We start from the raw sequence: 18,108 nt of genomic DNA on the forward strand, positions 1-18,108 counted from the left end.
AGAGAAGAGAACTGCTGAAATTAGTTACTTTTGCTTATACTCTGATTATCCAGGTTTCAGATGAAAACACCCTACCATAATAAACTAGCTGTCCTTATTGTTAAGACCAAGCCAAGTGATACCACATATCAGCATAGTATAGTAAAAAGAATGCTGATTTGGAGTTAGAAAGCCTAATTTTGAATCCCAGCTCTGCCAATACTAGCTGTATGGTCTTAAATAAATCATTGGGGCGACTAGGTGGCGTAGTGGACAAAGCACTGGCCCTGGAGTCAGGAGTACCTGGGTTCAAATATGGTCTCAGACACTTAATAATTACGCAGCTGTGTGGCCTTGGGCAAGTCACTTAACCCCATTTGCCTTGCAAAAAAAAAACCTGAAACCTAAAAAAAAACCTTAAATAAATCATTTTAGCTTTTTGGGGGGCTTCTGTTTCCTTATCTTATAAAATGAAGTTACTTTCTGCTCTATTACTCTATGATTTCCTCTATCCCATAGTGATATAGTAGTAGAGTGCCGGGGTCTGGAATAAGGAAGGCATCTTCTCAAATTAAAATTCAGCTTCAGACACAATCTATGTGACTCTGGGCAAGTCACTTAACCCTGTTTGCTTGTTTTCCTCATCTAAAAAATTAGCTGGAAAAGAAAAATGGCAAACCACCCCAGTCTCTTTGCCAAGAAAATCCCAAAAGGGGTCACAAAGAGTCTAACACTACTGAAAATAATTGAACCACAATACATATACTACTACTAATAATAATTATATGATAATAATAATAACAAAATGCATGTTATTAAAATGGTCAGTACTTCATTGACTTCTGATAGTTTTATAAAGTTTTGATGCTCAAAACTTAAAGTTAAGTAAATTCTAGAGTTAGTTAGGAAGCACAGTGGACAGGGGCAAGATCTAGAGTCATGAAGACCTGAGTTCATATCCAACTTCAGATACTAGGCATCACTTTATTTATGTCTGCCTCAGTTCTCCCATTTGTAAAATGGAGGTAATAATATTCACCTATTCCCTAGAGTTGTTGTGAGAGATAATATTTGCTTATTAGATAGTACCTGACAAACAGTAGGTACTTAATAAATAATTCTCCCTTCCTTATTGAACATCTAGGAAAGAAAGCAAGTTTTATAATTAACTAGGATTACTTCTGTCAGATCAGGCCATGCCAGACTAAACTGTATCCTCTTTTTCTTGACAGCATAGCTAAATAGTAGATCGAGGTGATAAAAGTACATTAAAATTTACCTAGATTTTAACAAAGTATTTAATAATGTATCTTACAATATTCTTAAAGAGAAAATAGAGTGAAATGGACTAAATGGGAAAAGTTAGATAGATTGGAAGAATTTGAATGACTGAAGACAAAGAATAATTATTAATGACAAGTTCAACTGTTCAGGAAAACACCAGTGGAAATCCCAAGCAACCTGAGCTTGCCCTGTGCTCTTTCACATTTTGACCAGTAACTTGGATATATGAATAGAGTGCTTGTCTAATTTGCAAATATCACCAAGCTGGGATAGATAGCTAACATACTAGCTGATAGTCAAAATCCAAAAGCATATTTACAAATTATGGCAATATGATGATTGTAATAAGATGAAAATCAGTGGGGATGAATGTAAAGTCTTTTACTTGGATTCAAAAAATCAACTTCTCATGAATAAGATGGAGGCAGGATTAGACAGGAGTTTGTCTAAAAAGCTTCTGGGGATTTTAGTGGACTTCAAGGTCTATGTGAATCACCAGTGTGAAGTAGTAGCCAGATTGCCTCTCTATAAAGTGATAATATTGGATACTGGCTTCTTTTTTCTTTTTTCTTTTTGGTCTGGGCCTGTGATTTCATGAGCGTGGAAACTCCCTTCATGCAGATTGGCAATGCATCATTTAACTTAAGCATTGGAGAGTAGCTTGGGGCACTGCTAGGTTTAGTGACTTGGCTGTGGACACCCAGCCATTAGGTATCAGAAGCAGGACTCAAACCTAGATCTTTCTGACCATAAGGTCCAGCCCTCTGTGGGCTATTGTGGTGATAGCCTCTTAGAGTCCAAACTCCTTTCAAGATGCAACTTAAGGACTAAGGCTTTTCCTGATTCTGTCAATTAATTTGATTTTATTTATCTGTATTCATGTTGTTTCCCACCCCCATCCCACTACATCCCACCCCATTCCCCAGTAACAATCTTTAAGATGGGGAACTATTTTATAGCTAAGGTTTCTAGCACATCTTTGTACAAATTTGGTATTTAAAATACTTATTAAATTCAACTGACTTAATACCTACCAACATCATTTTTATTTTTAAAATGAAATGGTTTTAAACAAATTCTTTTTTGGTTGTTGTTTTTAGTTTTTTGCAAGGCAGTGGGGTTAAGTGACTTGTTCTAGGTCACACAGCTATGTAATTTTTATGTGTCTGAGGCTGAATTTGAACTCTAGTCCATCCTGACTCCAGGGTCTGTTCCTGTGACAACTGGTTGCCCCTAAACTAATTCTAATAGGGAGCCCCAAGTATTGTAGGGGCTAAGCTTGACAATTTCTCATTTAATTTTCACAAAAAACCCTGGGAGGGTGGTGTCATTTTATAGATGGGGAAACAGAAACAATCAGAAGTTAAGTGACTTGCTACTAAGTATTTGAATTCAAATTTGATCTCAAATCTTCCTCTTTCTAGGTTCAGTGTTCTATCTACTGTGATACTAGTTACTTCTCTTAAACTTTCAGGAAAGTCACTTAATTTCTACTAACTGTGATGAAATGAGGGATTGAATTTGATGACCCACAAATTTTCTTCCAGTTCAGTAAATCATATGATTTATTTTAAGATAATTGTATGAATTGTGCTTTCATTTTCTTTGGACCTCATGGGTCTATATTGCTCAAATCCCAGACATAACACTGCTAGAACCATTCTAAAGAACCAAATATAAAAAATTTCATTGTGAGCTTCTACACCTCAAAAAATCAACAAATGTTACAAATCAAGGCTTAATTTATTGTTGATTATCTAGACTTGAGAAAATGATGGAGAAAAAGGTAACATTACAGCTTTAAGTAAAGGTGTCATTTTTTTTTTCTAGAGATAGAGAGTTATTACCAGCACACTATGGGATAAGGCTGGAGGTGTGAGAGGGCCTTCCAATTGGGACCTGAATATTTTCAAATGGACCAAGGTCTCAAAATCTCTCAGGGAGATGACAACTGTAGCTATTGTACAAGAGATAGATTCTCTTATTCTCTGTATTTAAAGATGTAGCTGGCATAGCCATACAGCAACATCATGAAACTTTCCACCCCAATTGTAGTTAATCCTCAGTTAGCAAGGAAATGCAAAGTACATTTAGAGTCCCTTGTGAAAGCTCTCCTCTGAAGAGCTACCTATGCTGATTGTTAATAAAAGCTACTTAGAGTGACAGACAGAACTAAGCGTCTCTTTAGATGGAATGGTCTTGTTCTAGAGACTATAATTAGAGACATGGGTTTGAATCCTGATTATCATCTATGTGATTTTGGAAAATCATTTCTTTTTTCTTGACTTCAGTTTCTTGACTTCAGTTTCTTGACCTATAAAATGAAAGGGTCACACTAGACCAAGGGTTCTTATTCTGGGACCTATGAAATTAACATAGATAGACAACTGAATCTCAACATAATTGACTTTTGGGGGTAATTTTATGGATTTATTTTATGCCTTAGGAAAAAAAATTATTCTCAGGAGACTTTAGGCTTCACCATGGCAGCAAAGGGGGTATATAAACACAAAGAAAGGTTTAAAATCCCTAGACTAGATGATTATCAAAGTTCTTTCCAACTCTAAATGACACACTCCCTTCCCTTGCTGTGCCTGGCTGCCATGGTAGGAAGAAGAGAGAGTGGTAGTTTTGTAAACATGGGACTATTTCTTTATAAAACCCTCTTTTTTTCCTGCAATAGGTGGTGACTTTGTTTTGTCTTTTATTAGTTTCATTTAAAACCTTTGAAATAAATGCTAGGATATGCATTTCTTTCAAGGTCATATTTTATTCTCCTCTTTTTGAAATTTTCTTCTTAAAATTGGGGACCAGAATAGTAAAAAGCAAAACAAGTTCAAAATGGAATTATCATGTGTGACTGTTGAGAAGAGCACACTGAGGGTAAGGCATGTTTCCAGGCTAAGTAATAGAAAAGGAGAAATTGCTCGCTCTCTCTCTCTCTCTATCTCTCTCTCTATCTCTCCTTCTATGTCTCCTGTCTCTTTGTCCTTTGGTCTTTGCTTGCCTCTGTCTTTCTGTCTTTTCTGTCCCTTCCTTTCTTCTTTTCCTGTATTTCTCTTAACTATTCCCAATTAAGAAAAGAAAGTCATTATTCTGCAACAAGGGGCAGTATAGGAATATGTCTTTTATTTTTTGAAGAAGACCATGACATCAGGGAGGTGATGCAGTGACAAGCACATGAATTGGATTTGAGTGAGGGGGTGTTGTGCTCCTCTAGAGCCATCTAGGCCCAGTGGCCAGATATGAATCAGGATGACTGAAGATGACCCTGGATGAGAGGCAATCAAGGTTAAATGACTTACCCAAGGTCACATAACTAGTAAGAGTCAAGAGTCTGAGGTGCTCTATCCATTACACCACCTATGGACATGATGAAGTGGTGGAGATTTTTATCAAATTAAATCGAAAAAAAGTCTTGGGGAAAATCTTCAGAGGTTAATATCTATCATAATCATTATCTAGTCTATTGCGCTGCCCCTAGTCAAGATTGAAGTCATTTCTTTCTGCTGGGAAAGCAGCCATGGGATTTAGAACTGGAAGTAGTCTTATAAATTGTCTTCATTTTCTAGATCAGAAAAATTAACTCGAAGGGGGAAATGACTGACCTAAGGTCATGTAAGCATGTAAATTACAGGACAAGGTTTGAAACCCAGTTTCTTTTTCCATTGTACCCCCTTGTTTCACCTATATCATTTATCCCAGGCAAATAAATTGTAAAATGGAACCCAGGGGTCTCCCTCCTTTCCCTAGGGATCAGAATTCCAAAGAACTCCCATCTTAGAATTATGGAGCCACTTGCCTACAACTTCCAGAAAATCAGACATGGGGATTGTGGAAATCCTGAAATGTGTTGTTACTAGTTAAATAGGTAACAGATCAACAACAACTATGAAGGTTGTGATTTTTGTAATTTAGGTTTCAGTGAGAAAAGAAATATTTCTATAGGCCCCTGTTGAGGTCTCCTATGCTCTTTATATGTGATTTAATGGGTTTCTCTATTTTTTCCTAGGAGGTAGTAGAGTCTTATAGGCATAACATGATGGTATTTTTCATGCTTGTAACAGTTGGCAGCAAATCTCCCTTCTTGCTAGAGAGAGAATGAAAAAGTATTGAAATACTGTGACTGATAAGCTTGTAGTATTTCCAGGGTAACTACAAGCAGAAGGGAAAAAAACACCGTTAGGTTATCTCTAATTTTGAGAATTTCATTTCTGGAGGTGTCAGCTTCAAGTGTCAGATGGAGAACCAAATCATAGACTTTTTAGAGATGGAAGGGGCATTAGCAGACCTCTAATCCAATCTCTTTATTTTACAGATAGATAAATCAAAGCTCAGAAAAGTTGTCACTTGCTATATGTTATCACTATATTAAGTGACTGAGGAAGTTGTCACTGAAGATACAAGAAATGCAAAAACAGTCCCTACCCTTAGTGAGTAGACATTCTAATAGAGGGTAGGGGGAATCACACTATGCAAATAACTAGGTACTTATAAACTATGTATAAAGAAGCTAAAAGGTCATCTGAATGAATTGGGAGAGGGGCAGAAACCAGAAGATCAGTTCAGCAATCAATGAACATTTATTAAGCATCTGCCAGATACTATGTTAAGCACTGGAAAGACATCTTGCAGAAGGCAGGATTTGAACTGTGTCTTGAAGGGCACAAGGAAACCAAGAGGGAATTGCATTTGAGGAAGCAGAGTATCAATCTCACAGGCATAGGGGACAACAAGTAGAAAGGGACAGAGACAGGAAATGGAATGTCCTGTCATTTTGAAGAGCCTTGAATAGGCTAATATAGATAGGTTGTAGAGTTTATGGAAAGGATCACCCAGCCAGTAAATAGCAAATCTAAAGGTCATAAAGTTCTAGATTTAAAGAGGACTTTAGACATTGTGGAATCCAACTCCCTCATTTTATAGTGGAACAAATTGAGGTTTAGAGGAGCTAAAATGACCTTCCCAAGGTCACATATTTAAACCAAATGTGAAATCTGCACAATTTGTATGAGCAAAGGAGGCTCTCCTGCTCAAGTTGGTTTCATTCCAGGCCTGCCTGGAAACAGAAGGATGGAAGAAAGGACCTCTCGATATCCTATACTTAGCAAGGTTTGCACAGATGTCTAAAGAGATTGAGGCAATGGGCCTGTGGGATGGAGCAGGAAGTAAAGAAAGAGTCCTTTAAGTTAGGGCACAGGCGATGGTCACTGCAGGCTCACCTATGATGAGTTATCTACCTGCTTGAAGCTGGATTCCACCACTTGCAATATGTCTGCAGGATGTTTTCATGAGCAGCACCTTTGCCAAACCTTTATAGATCAGTTACAAAACAGAAACTGTTCTTCACTGGTAGAGAGAAGTAGAGAAGGGGGAGAGGGGAGGAAAAAAAAAACTGGGCAGTAATTGAAGGCAGGTTGGGAGATGTTCATGCTTTGAAATTCTACTTCTTGTGAAATGTTTATGAAACACTTTCCACAAACGAGTTATGCAACTAGGGCAACAGCTTTGATCACTTTCATCGCCAGCGATATATTCATTAGTGTTTGGTTGTTTTTCCCTCGTGGGTCATGTGAAAATGTCATCGACCTCTTCCTGTGGAAGGTGACTGACTACCTGCTCACTTCTGTTCAGCAAAGCAAGACAGGGGCTGATGGGTGGGAAATAATCCTAGTAGAAACATGCATTCCTTTCCGTATCTTATCCCTCTTGATCCTGGGAGATCCTGAATTCGTTTCCAGGGTCAACATTATCTTCCTCAGTTTTAGGAAGTTTGGGTTTTGTTATTGTCGTTGTTTTTAGAGAAGACACTAAATGAGTAAATCTGGAGACTTGGGTTATTGATGTGGCTGAGCCAACTGTTTCAAAGAGAAATTTTACATTCTGTCTTTTAATGTTTTTAGGTCTTTATTTCTTCATCTGTAAAATGGCACTGGTAACACCTGTCCTCTATCTTCCCTTTGGGTTGTGACGCCAAGTGTTATGTAAAATGTTTTCAGGTCCTTTCAAGGGGCTATCTCCTTCCAAGATGAGCTCACTATTTTTTGATGTGAGTGGTGCCAAGGAGTTCATTGGGATTAGGGAAGAAAATAAATCATGATGCCATTTTAACCATCCTAGTCACCACTGAAGAAATAGGGTACCAGAATATCCATCTCAGTTGGTAGAGATAATCAGTGAAAATAAGGCACTAATATTAAAGGGTATCTGGAGAGGGTGGGATTTTAGCTGAGACTTGGTAAGTAGGTGGCCATGCTCAAGTGACTAACTGGCAAAATTGGACCAAATATCACAATCCATGTCCCTAGGCTTTAGTGAAACTTAGAGCCTAAAGAAGTACTTTACACTATGTGAAGAGCCTCAAAGAAAGAGGGAAAGAGAGAGATGGACAGATAGAAAGATGGACAGATAGAAACAATGACAGAGACAGAGGCAGAGGCAGAGCCAGGGGACAATCTCTATGTTTCCAGTTAGGCTGTGGGTTTGATTTAGTTTTCACAAAAATGTATGGCGGGGGGGCAGGAATCACATTTTCATCCAATTTGCCTCAGGTTCTCATGTTATGAAGTTATGGGATCCAACTGAAGTCTTTTCTATCTTGTCTCCCAAATCCACAGCAACACCCAGTTGCCTGGAAGGGATCCAACCTTTTCCCCTCAGCAGCTGTGAAAACGTTTTCTACCCCCTTCCCCCCATTGGAAAGGACTGTGTTTCTTGTACACTTGGCTCCTTCTTTGGAGGCCATCTTGAGATTAGAGAAGTCAGTTGGCAGCAATAGAAGCTGGTAATATCTCCCCCCACTTCTTCTCCAGCTGTGGAGTCTCAAAAACCCACAAAATCCAGATAGCCAAATCCTCAAACTCGATTGGAAAAATGGAGAAATCATCTGCTACTTTAATTTTTAAATTCAGATTGTTTGAGAATAGTTGTTTTGTTCTTGGAGGGGGGGCTTTCCCTACCCCATGCCTAATGGATAATCAAGACATCAATATGAAATGATGAGGGTTAAGAGAGTCCCTATGAAGCAAGAGAATGAGAAGAGTATGAAACCCCACGTTAACATCACAAGGATGTTTTCCGGCATGCTGTGAACATCATTTTCAGCAGGGGATCAACTGGAGACTCAGGAGACCCCTAGTTTGGAGGGCAGTTGATCCAGGGAACAGATGAAAGGGTGAGTTTACTTTCATGATAGCACTGGGTACTGAAAGTAAGTGTTGCAGGAAGACCTGGCACTGATTCTAACAGATAGCACCCAGTTTGGAGGCAGAGCACATGTTTTGGAGCTCTGTCATAGCTGCTCCTCCTTATCTTCACATTGCGCATAATGAGTCTGTAAAGGAACCCTACTACTTGCCTCCCAAATTAAGACCTTGCCAAGCTGCCTGAGGTGGTTCCACTGGAGAGATTCTGGCTCCCCATTTTCCATATCCTCCCTTCATTCCCTTCCTCCCACCCCCTGCCAGCAATCCTAATTCTTAAACTCCCAAAGTTACCAATGACAACAAGGAGTAGAGGGTTGCAAAAAAGATTATAGTGTAGAACTCTATGGAACCTCGGGTACCCAACTATATAGGTTTCACTTAGAATGAGTAACAATATCACTACATCCCCAAATCCCCATCTCCCTCAACTTCAGAGCATGGTTTAAGCATTTTTAAAAAAACTCTTCCATTTCTCACTCTTTTTTTAAAACCAGCTGCCAAATATCTTCTTGGAATCTGGCATGTGGAAATCTAAAATTCTTGGGGCAACAGTAGGACATCTAGAAGTAACTCAGAGATGATCAGATGATGGTGCCATCCAAGGCGGGGGTGGAAAAGGTGAAGGGGCAAGTGGGGTAAGAGTCTCAGAGATTTCTCTTGTGGGCCAGTACCTGAGAAGTAACTTACAGGTTCCTGAGGCATTCACTTCTCCTCTGAATGAGATTCATCCTTTCTTCTCTGTTCTCGACCCTTATTTGAAAGACCCAAGAGTGGTTTGCTGAGGAGGAGAGGGAGATGCAAATTAGTAAAACCATTCCAAAAAGAACTGTCTTCAACTAATGTCTGTGAAAACAGATCTCTTTTATACTCTGTATTACCCAACACCTCCACAGCACTGGCAAAGCCTATATTCACCAAATACCCCAATCTCTGGAATCATAAGGATTGCCATTTTTGTTTCATAGGTTGATGAAAAGGAATCATAGAATGAGAGAATATTAGCACTAGAAGGGTCCTTAAAATAATAGGACAAGGGGCAGCTAGGTGGCACAGTGGATAGAGTACTAGGCCCTGAAGTCGGGAGGACCTGAGTTAAAATCCAGCCTCAGACACTTAATAATAATTACCTAGCTGTGTGGCCTTGGGCAAGTCACTTAACCCCATTGCCTTAAATAAATTTTAAAAAATAAATTAAAAAATAATAGAACCATAACACTTTAGCAGGAAAGGACCTAGATGTGTGACTGAGCAAGTCCTTTAACTTCCCTGTGCTTCAGTTTCCTCATCAGAATAATGGGGAAAGAGGAAGGATAGACTAGATGATACATAAACTCCCATCTCTAATAGTCTATAATAGTTACTAAAAAAATGTGAGATCCAAAAAAATTAACTCACCTAAGAGCACATTTCTAATCTGTGGCAAAGTTAGAACTAGATCTCAAGTGTCCTAATTTCCAGGCCAATTTTAATATGCCATGTTGGAGACCATGGGAAATTTGAATCTCTGTAATTCACTTCTCAGATGCCACTAGATAGTCACTAGATAGATCCTCATGTCTCTCCAGCCATAGTAGGTTTTGTCAGTGAAAAACAGTGTAAGTGCAATCTTCTTCACATAGGAACTTCACATGGATATTTAGCAGAAGCTCCACTAGGGGAGGGAGGGGAAGTGTGAATAGATTCTATCTGGCTTCATCTACAGCTCCCCCACCACCTGTGCTGAATTTCTAAATGCTTAAAAAATGATGAATTTGATAATTGATGAGTCAATAAATATTTGATGAGAGCCTACTATGTTTGGGGAATAGCTGAACAAACTGTGGTATATGTATGTCATGAAACACCATTATTCTATTAACAACCAGCAGGGAATGGGAATTCAGAGAAGCCTGGAAAGATTTGCATAAACTGATGCTGAGCGAGATGAACAGAACCAGAAGAATATTGTACACCCTAACAGCAACATGGGGGTGATGATCAACTTTAATAGACTTGTTCATTTCATCAGCACAATAATCAAGAACAATTTTAGGGTGTCTGTGATGGAGAATACAATCTGTATCAAAAGAAAGAATGGTGGAGTTTAAACAAAGACCAAAGACTATTACCTTTCATTTTTTTTTTAAAAAAAGCTATCTTATTATGTAATTTTGCTATCTCTTATATTTTATTTTTCCCTTAAGGATATCATTTCTCTCTCTCAACACATTCAGTTTTGATCAATATATAGCGTGGAAACAATATAAAGACTATCAGACTGCCTTCTATGGGGGGGTGGGAGGAGGGAAGCGAGATTGGAGGAAAAATTGTAAAACTCAAAAAATAATTTAGAAAAAGAGAGACTACTATTTGCCACAAAAAGGCAAAAACTAATTCTCTTCCCAAGGATCTCATATTTTAACCACCATGTATACAGCTACAAACAAGAAAAGTATATATAGGAAAAAATTGGAGGTGAACAACAGACGGAAGACATTGGCATTAAGGAGAATCAGGAAAAGCTTTGGTAAAAAGTTGGGGTTTGGGGGGTGGCTAGGTGGCACAGTGAATAGAGCACCGGCCTTGGAGTCAGGAGTACCTAGGTTCAAATCAGACCTCAGACACTTAATAATTACCTAGCTGTGTGGCCTTGGGCAAGCCACTTAACCCCATTGCCTTGAAAAAAAATCTAAAAAACAAAAAAGTTGGGGTTTTAGCTGAGGCTTCAAGGAAACTGGGGAAGTGAGGAGGAAGAGATAAAGAGAGAGAAAGGAAGAGAGAATTCCAGGCTGTAGTCATATGTGTAGGATCCTGTGCTAGGAACAGCAAGGAGGACAATGTCACTGGATCAAAGAGTATGTTGGGGAGGAGGAAAGGAAGGTAAGAATGGAGGGGAAGTAAAGTGTAAGAAGACTGGAAAGGGGGGTGTGTGTGTGTGTGTGTGTGTATTCTGGAACCATCTCCCTGGAGCTCCATCCTATAAATCAGATCTTGGTTTATTATTTTGTTGATTGTCTAGACTTAAGAAAATGATGGGGAAATATTAATAATGCAGATTGAATTTTGCAATGAGTTGAAATTCCTTTTTTTCCTCATTCATTCATTCCTTATTTCTTTATTTCATTATGCATATTGCCCAGGAATTGTGCTTCTTTCTAGAGGTACAAAAATAAATGGAAAAAGTACCTGCCCTCAAAAATCTCACATTCTGCGGGGGGGGGGGGGGGGGGGCATTAGTATGAACAAAGATGAATAAATACAAAATAAAGACAAAGTAATCCCTGGGAGAGGCCTAGGAGGATTAACACCCTATTTCCCTATAAAGACTTGAAAACCAGTTTCAAGACATATTGGGCCCCCAGGTCTAGCCCAGAGTGCTAAAGGAATACATGACAAACTGGACAAGCAATGGTCTGTGGCCAGTCTCCTCAAACTAATTCTCGGTCATCCAATAAAGGAGCAGCATGGGTAAATTATTCTGGTGGGACAGGGAGAAGAACTCCCTAGGAACCAAATTGGTTTGTTGACTGTAGGGTGGAGATAGGAGAGGGAATTAAGAAGCATAAAAAGACCCTTTGGGCCCCTGTTGAGGCAGTTGCTGTTAAGTCAGTAGACATGTTGATGCCTGCAAATAGACAATGGGGTGGAGGGGGTGAGAGGGTGGGATGGTAAAGATTGTCACCAAACTCACTGGGGTGTGGTGGCAGCTTCACATGTGAAGGGCAAACAGCAATGGAAATAACAGTGCTGTGGGGTTGCAGAATAGCAGAATTAGAATAGCTTCACAGGTCATCTAAACTTACCTGCACAATCAATGGATTACCCAGATTCACTAAATTTTAAATTGTTTGAGGCACTTTGATACATCCCAGAGATACCAAGAAAAGTCTAAGACAGTTCTTGATCTCAAGGAGCTCACACTCCAATGGGAGGGACATAATTGTATAAATAAATAAATAGTTATATTTCAGATAGGTGTAGAGTCCGAATACAGAATAGATGGAGTAAACTGGGAGGAGGAAAGTTGGGGTGAATGGGAGAGTGGAAAGGGAGGGGAAAAAAGCTGGGACACTGAAAAATGAACCTTAACCCTTAATCTGCAATATACCTTACAAATCAGAAGGGAATCCTTGGGCTGGAGGGTGGCAGAATCTTTGCTTTGTAAACAAGTATTCACAGTGTCTGGCCCTTTTCTTACACTATGGGCTTGCCTAGCCTGAGGGAAGCTGACTAAGAAGGGACAAACTGGCCCAGGTGGGAAATAGAGCAGGTCAAAGCTTGTGAAGATCAGCTTTGGGGGTCAGTGGATGCATAGTTGCTATAATTCTAGCCCAGACAAGATAGGGAGACCCAATCTTAAAAAAAAATAAATCAGCAAGTTAGTTACTATACTGTAGGAATTGTGCTTGATAAACAACCAAAAAACTGAAATAGCCCTGCCCTCAAGGAGCTTACATTCTACATGAGATAACATGAACTTAACATGTCTACAGGAGACATGACCATACAGCTAGCATCACAGGGATATAAATACAGGTATTCATTTCTCTAAATCTAGCCCTCTATCCACTCCAAGTCTGACACTCTTAACACCACCACCCTGCCTGCATAAGGTAGGAAAGCCAGTTGAAGCAAGATGATAACTAGTGCTCATCATACTTTTTTTTTCAGAGTAGTGAAACAAATATTCATTTACAAAGTCTGATAACTTTCTGCTCTCCTCCTCCTTCTCTCCCACCTCTTCTTGGCTTATTCCAGAACTACCCCTTTGGAAGAAGCTTACTTTACCTCTTCTCCTCTTTCTTCTTGTAGATCAAAACTGAAGACCTCAGTGATTCCTTGCAGCCAACACTGTCACACAGGCCCTGCCACCTGTCTCAAGGACCTACTATGATGTCAGGAAACCAGATGCCTGGGGTAACTATCAGTCACTTTCTGGAAGCCTGGATTTTTTCAGTGGGAAAGTGGCATTCCTCAGAGGGGACTTGAAGGCAGAGCTGGCACCCTGTAACCTATTCCCTCCAAAGTCAGCCTATACTTTGTCTGAAGAAACCCCAAGGGGCAGCTAGGTGGCACAGTGGATAGAGTACCGGCACTGGAGTCAGGAGTACCTGCGTTCAAATCAGGCCTCAGACACTTAATAATAACCTAGCTGTGTGGCCTTGGGCAAGCCACTTAACCCCATTTGCCTTTCAAAAACCTAAAAAAAAAAAATAAAAGAAACCCCAAGCAGTGAGTGGTAGAAAACTGAGAGAAAAGGAGATTTTTCAAAGAACCAGCCTGGCTAAGAAGTTGTGGGGGGGAGTACTCTAGTTCTCTTGGAAAGCTGAAAGTCAAAGATGCAAAATAGAAGGCTATTTCAGAAATGTCAATGTCTTCAGAAAGGCCCGCTGACAATGTTCATCAAGAATTACTTCTGAATGATCTGACAGTCCTAAGTGGCTTCCTTCCTATCATGGTTTTAAGTCAGATATAACATATCTCAGAATTAACTCAAGTTGGGGAAGAATAAGAACAGAGATGAAGGGAATGTCCCATTCTTTAAATTGGTGACTTGGGTAGACAGGAGTCTCCTCTTCTAGGAGACTTCTTTGTTTCTTAAACAAATATTTTTTGAACATTTGGCTATGAACTCTGCTATACTCTGTGAGAACTTCATGGCACCAGAAAAGACAAGATTCATTAAGCTTCCCAAATATCCTATGGCAAGTTGGAAAAAGGACCATGGAGAGAAGTATCCATCTGATCTAGGTCTGATATAAGCCAATAATTCATTTCAAAACTTTTTTTTAAAGAGATTGTAGAATTAGAACTGGAAAGATACTTTAGTGATCATCTACAGTCACCCTTATTTGACAGATGAGGAAACTGAGACCCAAATAATAAGTCATTTGGTCAGTGTCATACAAGTAGTAAATATAAGAGTTAGAATTTGAACTCAGGACCTATGACTTCAAATTCAGGAGGCTTTTTTTTTAGGTTTTCTTTTGCAAGGCAAATGGGGTTAAGTGGCTTGCCCAAGGCCACACAGCTAAGTAATTATTAAGTGTCTGAGACCAGATTTGAACCCAGGTACTCCTGACTCCAGGGCCAGTGCTTTATCCACTGTGCCACCTAGCCGCCCCATCAGGAGGCTTTCTTGTACAACATGTTGCTCTTGAATGATTTGATGGAATTCTCTTACCTAGATAGCTCAGAGTTTTAATCTTTTTCTTTTGGTGGGGCAGTCTTAAAAAACTTATTGACTCCTTGTCAAAATGATGTTTTAAAATGCCTAAAATAAAATATAGAAAAGTACAAAGGCAACCAATTATATTAAAATACAATAATCAAAAAAATTTTAATGAGTTCCTAGACCCCAGGTCTCTGACCTAGCCCCATCTAGCCAAAGTTATGGTCTCCAATTTGCTATTCCTAGCAAGGTTTCTGTTCTGATCATTGTTCTTGGGTTAAATCAGCTTGGATGTCTGGGAATGCTTCTGAGCTTTCAGTGCTCTCAAAGAGCATAAGGGACTTTAGGCAGATAAATCTAGCAGTTATCTTTTAAAAAATAAATGACAAGGCAAAGAAAGGAGAACAGTACAAAAGGTTTCAAGAGGATCTGTGTGATTAAGGGCTAGGGAGAGAAAATGTGGCTATGTTAAAGATTAGATTCAACTGGGTTGGAACAGTTAACCCCAACTCATACGATTTGTAAACTACATCTCCCTGTGTCTAGGACATGGCTTCCCTCCATCCTCTCCAGCAACTTGTCCTGGTTCCCAGTCATTTACAGTCTGTGTCACAGTTCCTGCTGTCTCAATCTCAGTCTGGGCAACAAGGTAAGATGCCCTAAGGTTCTTTCCCTGAACCCAAATACCATTTTTGTTGAGTGCCCATTTGTTAACAGCTGACCCCTCTGTGGGAGTAGAGCCTGTACTCAAGAAATGGACCCCTGAAACATTTCATTCTGGTTCTACTGTTTGTCCCTATGTCCCATCTCTTGCCAGATCGGTTTCAATCTCTCCCCTCTCTAAGCCCCAGACCAGGGGTAAAGGGGGTAAGATAAGTCACTCCAAGAGCAGACTAGTAAATGTGGCACCAGGAAATCCTAGTTCCATGGAAATCTATCTTGACCACCCTTGTGGCTACAGTGGGTAAGAAGGTTGTTCCAAACCTTACTGCCCCAGGGTGGGGCTAAACAATGATGGCTCTGCTTGGGCAGAACAATGGTGCCACCCAGGGGCAGCATGGAGGGCTGCTGGGAGGTCTGGAGTTGGTGGAGTAAGCTGCTACACTTGACTGTCCTGGGCAGTTTGGAAGAATGCTCAAGAATATTGTGTCCAGTCTTCTCACTTCCTGGATCCCTCCTTCTCTGTTCCATCCACCCACAAACCCATCCTTCTACACTGGGTGGCCAGAAAATACATGGGCAAGGCACCATACTATAATTATATTCTAAATACTCCCTTGCCCCTTACCTCCACTTTTACTTCCTGAAAATGCCAGGGGACTGTGTGGGAATCAAAGAAGAAAATCTGCTCATCCTTTCCTTTTATTTCCAACATTTGTCAGGAAGGTACCACCTAGACTCAGTTTTCAAGCTTCTGAGGAAAAATTACAGTGCTGAGAATCTTCCTTTCAAGGATTTATTTAGCTTTTCTTCATCCCTTTGCTGAGACAAGCAGAGCTGGCTAATTTTCATTATTTCTAAGAATTCAGAGAAAGCACCCCCAAAGTTCAGCAATGCTATGAGATAGCTGACCCTCCTGGGTGCTTGCTTGGGAGTTTTTTGTTTTTATTTTTTAGAGAATCAATGTCAGCATCAGTGTAAGTTCTACTCCATGTAGACAGTAAGGACAGCCACTGGCTCTGTCCTTTATAAAGTAATGGTAACGCCCCAAATCACCTCACCAGTGCTTAATTCAAGTGATTGGCATATAGTGGATAGGAGATAAAGGGTAGGGATCCAAGCTGTCAGTTCACTGGTAAAAAGAATACTCATTCAAAAAAGCTTCCTCCACCAAAGCAGATATAATTTACCTTCTTAGAGAGTTGCCTAACAAATTAAAAAACCAACCCGCTGAGGAGACACAGTGACTTAGAAAACCACATATCATCTATTGTATTTTTATTTATTTTGTTAAATATTTCCCAGTTACATTTTACTCATTAGACCTCATTCTGGGAGTGTTGCAGAGCTCCCATCTCTGCACTATACCAATGAGATTAAGTATCACATAGCAAGGTCATATAGCAAGCATGTAGCAGTCTACTATACTTGCCTGGCACACAGAAGTAGGCAATTAAAAAATTCTTGATCAGTCTCCCTGGATTTCAGCTTCTGTAAGTGGCAAATAAAGAAGTTGGACTATATGATTTAAAAATTTCCTTCCTGTTCTGAAAATGACAGGGATCCATTTTGACTTCTATGTCCCTGTCTCTGAAGAGGATCATAGGAGACCATTGCTTCATTTTTTTCTGGGATAGCTTGAGTCCCAAAGCACTACTGTCAGAATGGTTCCCCCATAGTTTGTCTTACTAGAGGGGAAAGGGAAAAGGAGTATGACATTTACCATTCAGGATGTGACACAAGGGACCAATTAGGTGTAGGCTTGGGGGCTTCCTGAGGCATGGCCAGCATCTTCATACCTAGCCCAGCTGTGTTTTCTTGTGAGATAAACCAAAATACCTGGACTCCCATTTGAATGCTCAGAAGAAACCCCCTGGCCTGGGCCCTCAGGTCTCCTCCCCTCTTAGGTGTCTTCATGAACAGTCTTTGTGTTATCTGATTCCTATCTTGTTTATACCTCCCTAAGTTATCAGCTTGACTCTCCCTCACTCTTCTGCACACCTCTCCCTGACTAGCAGAAGGACTGGTTTGGGGACTACTGTTCCCATCCCTATTTGTCCCCCTGTCTGATTCATTAATTCACCACCGCCTGCATGTGGCAATCAATGCCTGGCAGCCCTGAGAGCAGGTCTTCATGGGGTGTGAAATGTACTAAGGGACAGGTATGAGAGATGTGGCATCAACCCTGCTTTAGAACTCCAAAGTCTCTGTCTCTCTCTGTCTCTGTCTGTCTGTCTGTCTGTCTCTATCTCTCTCTCTGTCTCTCTGTCCCTCTCTCTGGCTCTGTCTCTCTCCCTCTCCTATCCTCACCATGTTTCTCCCTCTCTCTTTTCCCTCAGGTCTACAGTCAAATCTTCTCCCATTTCCTCAGCAACAAAGCAGCTTCCTTCTCCCACAGACAGGACCTGGCCTGGCATCTCAGGTAATCAATATTCTCTATATTTTCTCTAAGGAACCTACTTGTTCTCATTTCTAACCTTACTCTGGCAAGTATGAGCAGAGAAAGCAGCAAGAAACATTCTCTTTTTAACAGAACTTTCTTCTGTAAAGTGAGGGGACTTGAACTTAAAGGCTTCTAAGGTTCCTTTCAATTCTATGATCTTACTGTCCTAGATAAGGAAACCAGAATTACATCAATGAGGAAATGGCTTACCTAATATCAACAAGAGATCTAGACCCAGAACCAAAATACTTTACTTCCAGGTTGGCATTCTCCCCATCAAGTCACATACCTTCTCAGATTATAATGGCTAGCATGAGTACTTTCAGGTTTACAAAACACTTTCCAAATATTATCTCATTTAATCCTCCCAACAACCTTGGAAGGTA

General features: G+C 40.1%; 1 protein-coding gene across 2 annotated transcripts in view; it reads left to right on the forward strand.

The window, feature by feature from the left end:
* POU2F3 (POU class 2 homeobox 3) overlaps positions 1-18,108 on the forward strand; it is a 90,944-nt gene that overhangs the window by 55,588 nt on the left and 17,248 nt on the right. For both annotated transcript variants that reach the window (XM_074215279.1, XM_074215278.1), the window contains exons 4-6: positions 13,260-13,364; positions 15,166-15,268; positions 17,619-17,701. In XM_074215279.1, the coding sequence (XP_074071380.1) occupies positions 13,260-13,364; positions 15,166-15,268; positions 17,619-17,701 (291 nt within the window). The remainder of the gene's footprint in view (positions 1-13,259; positions 13,365-15,165; positions 15,269-17,618; positions 17,702-18,108) is intronic.

The sequence above is a fragment of the Macrotis lagotis genome, chromosome 1 (assembly GCF_037893015.1).
Source record: "Macrotis lagotis isolate mMagLag1 chromosome 1, bilby.v1.9.chrom.fasta, whole genome shotgun sequence".
Classification (NCBI taxonomy): domain Eukaryota; kingdom Metazoa; phylum Chordata; class Mammalia; order Peramelemorphia; family Peramelidae; genus Macrotis; species Macrotis lagotis.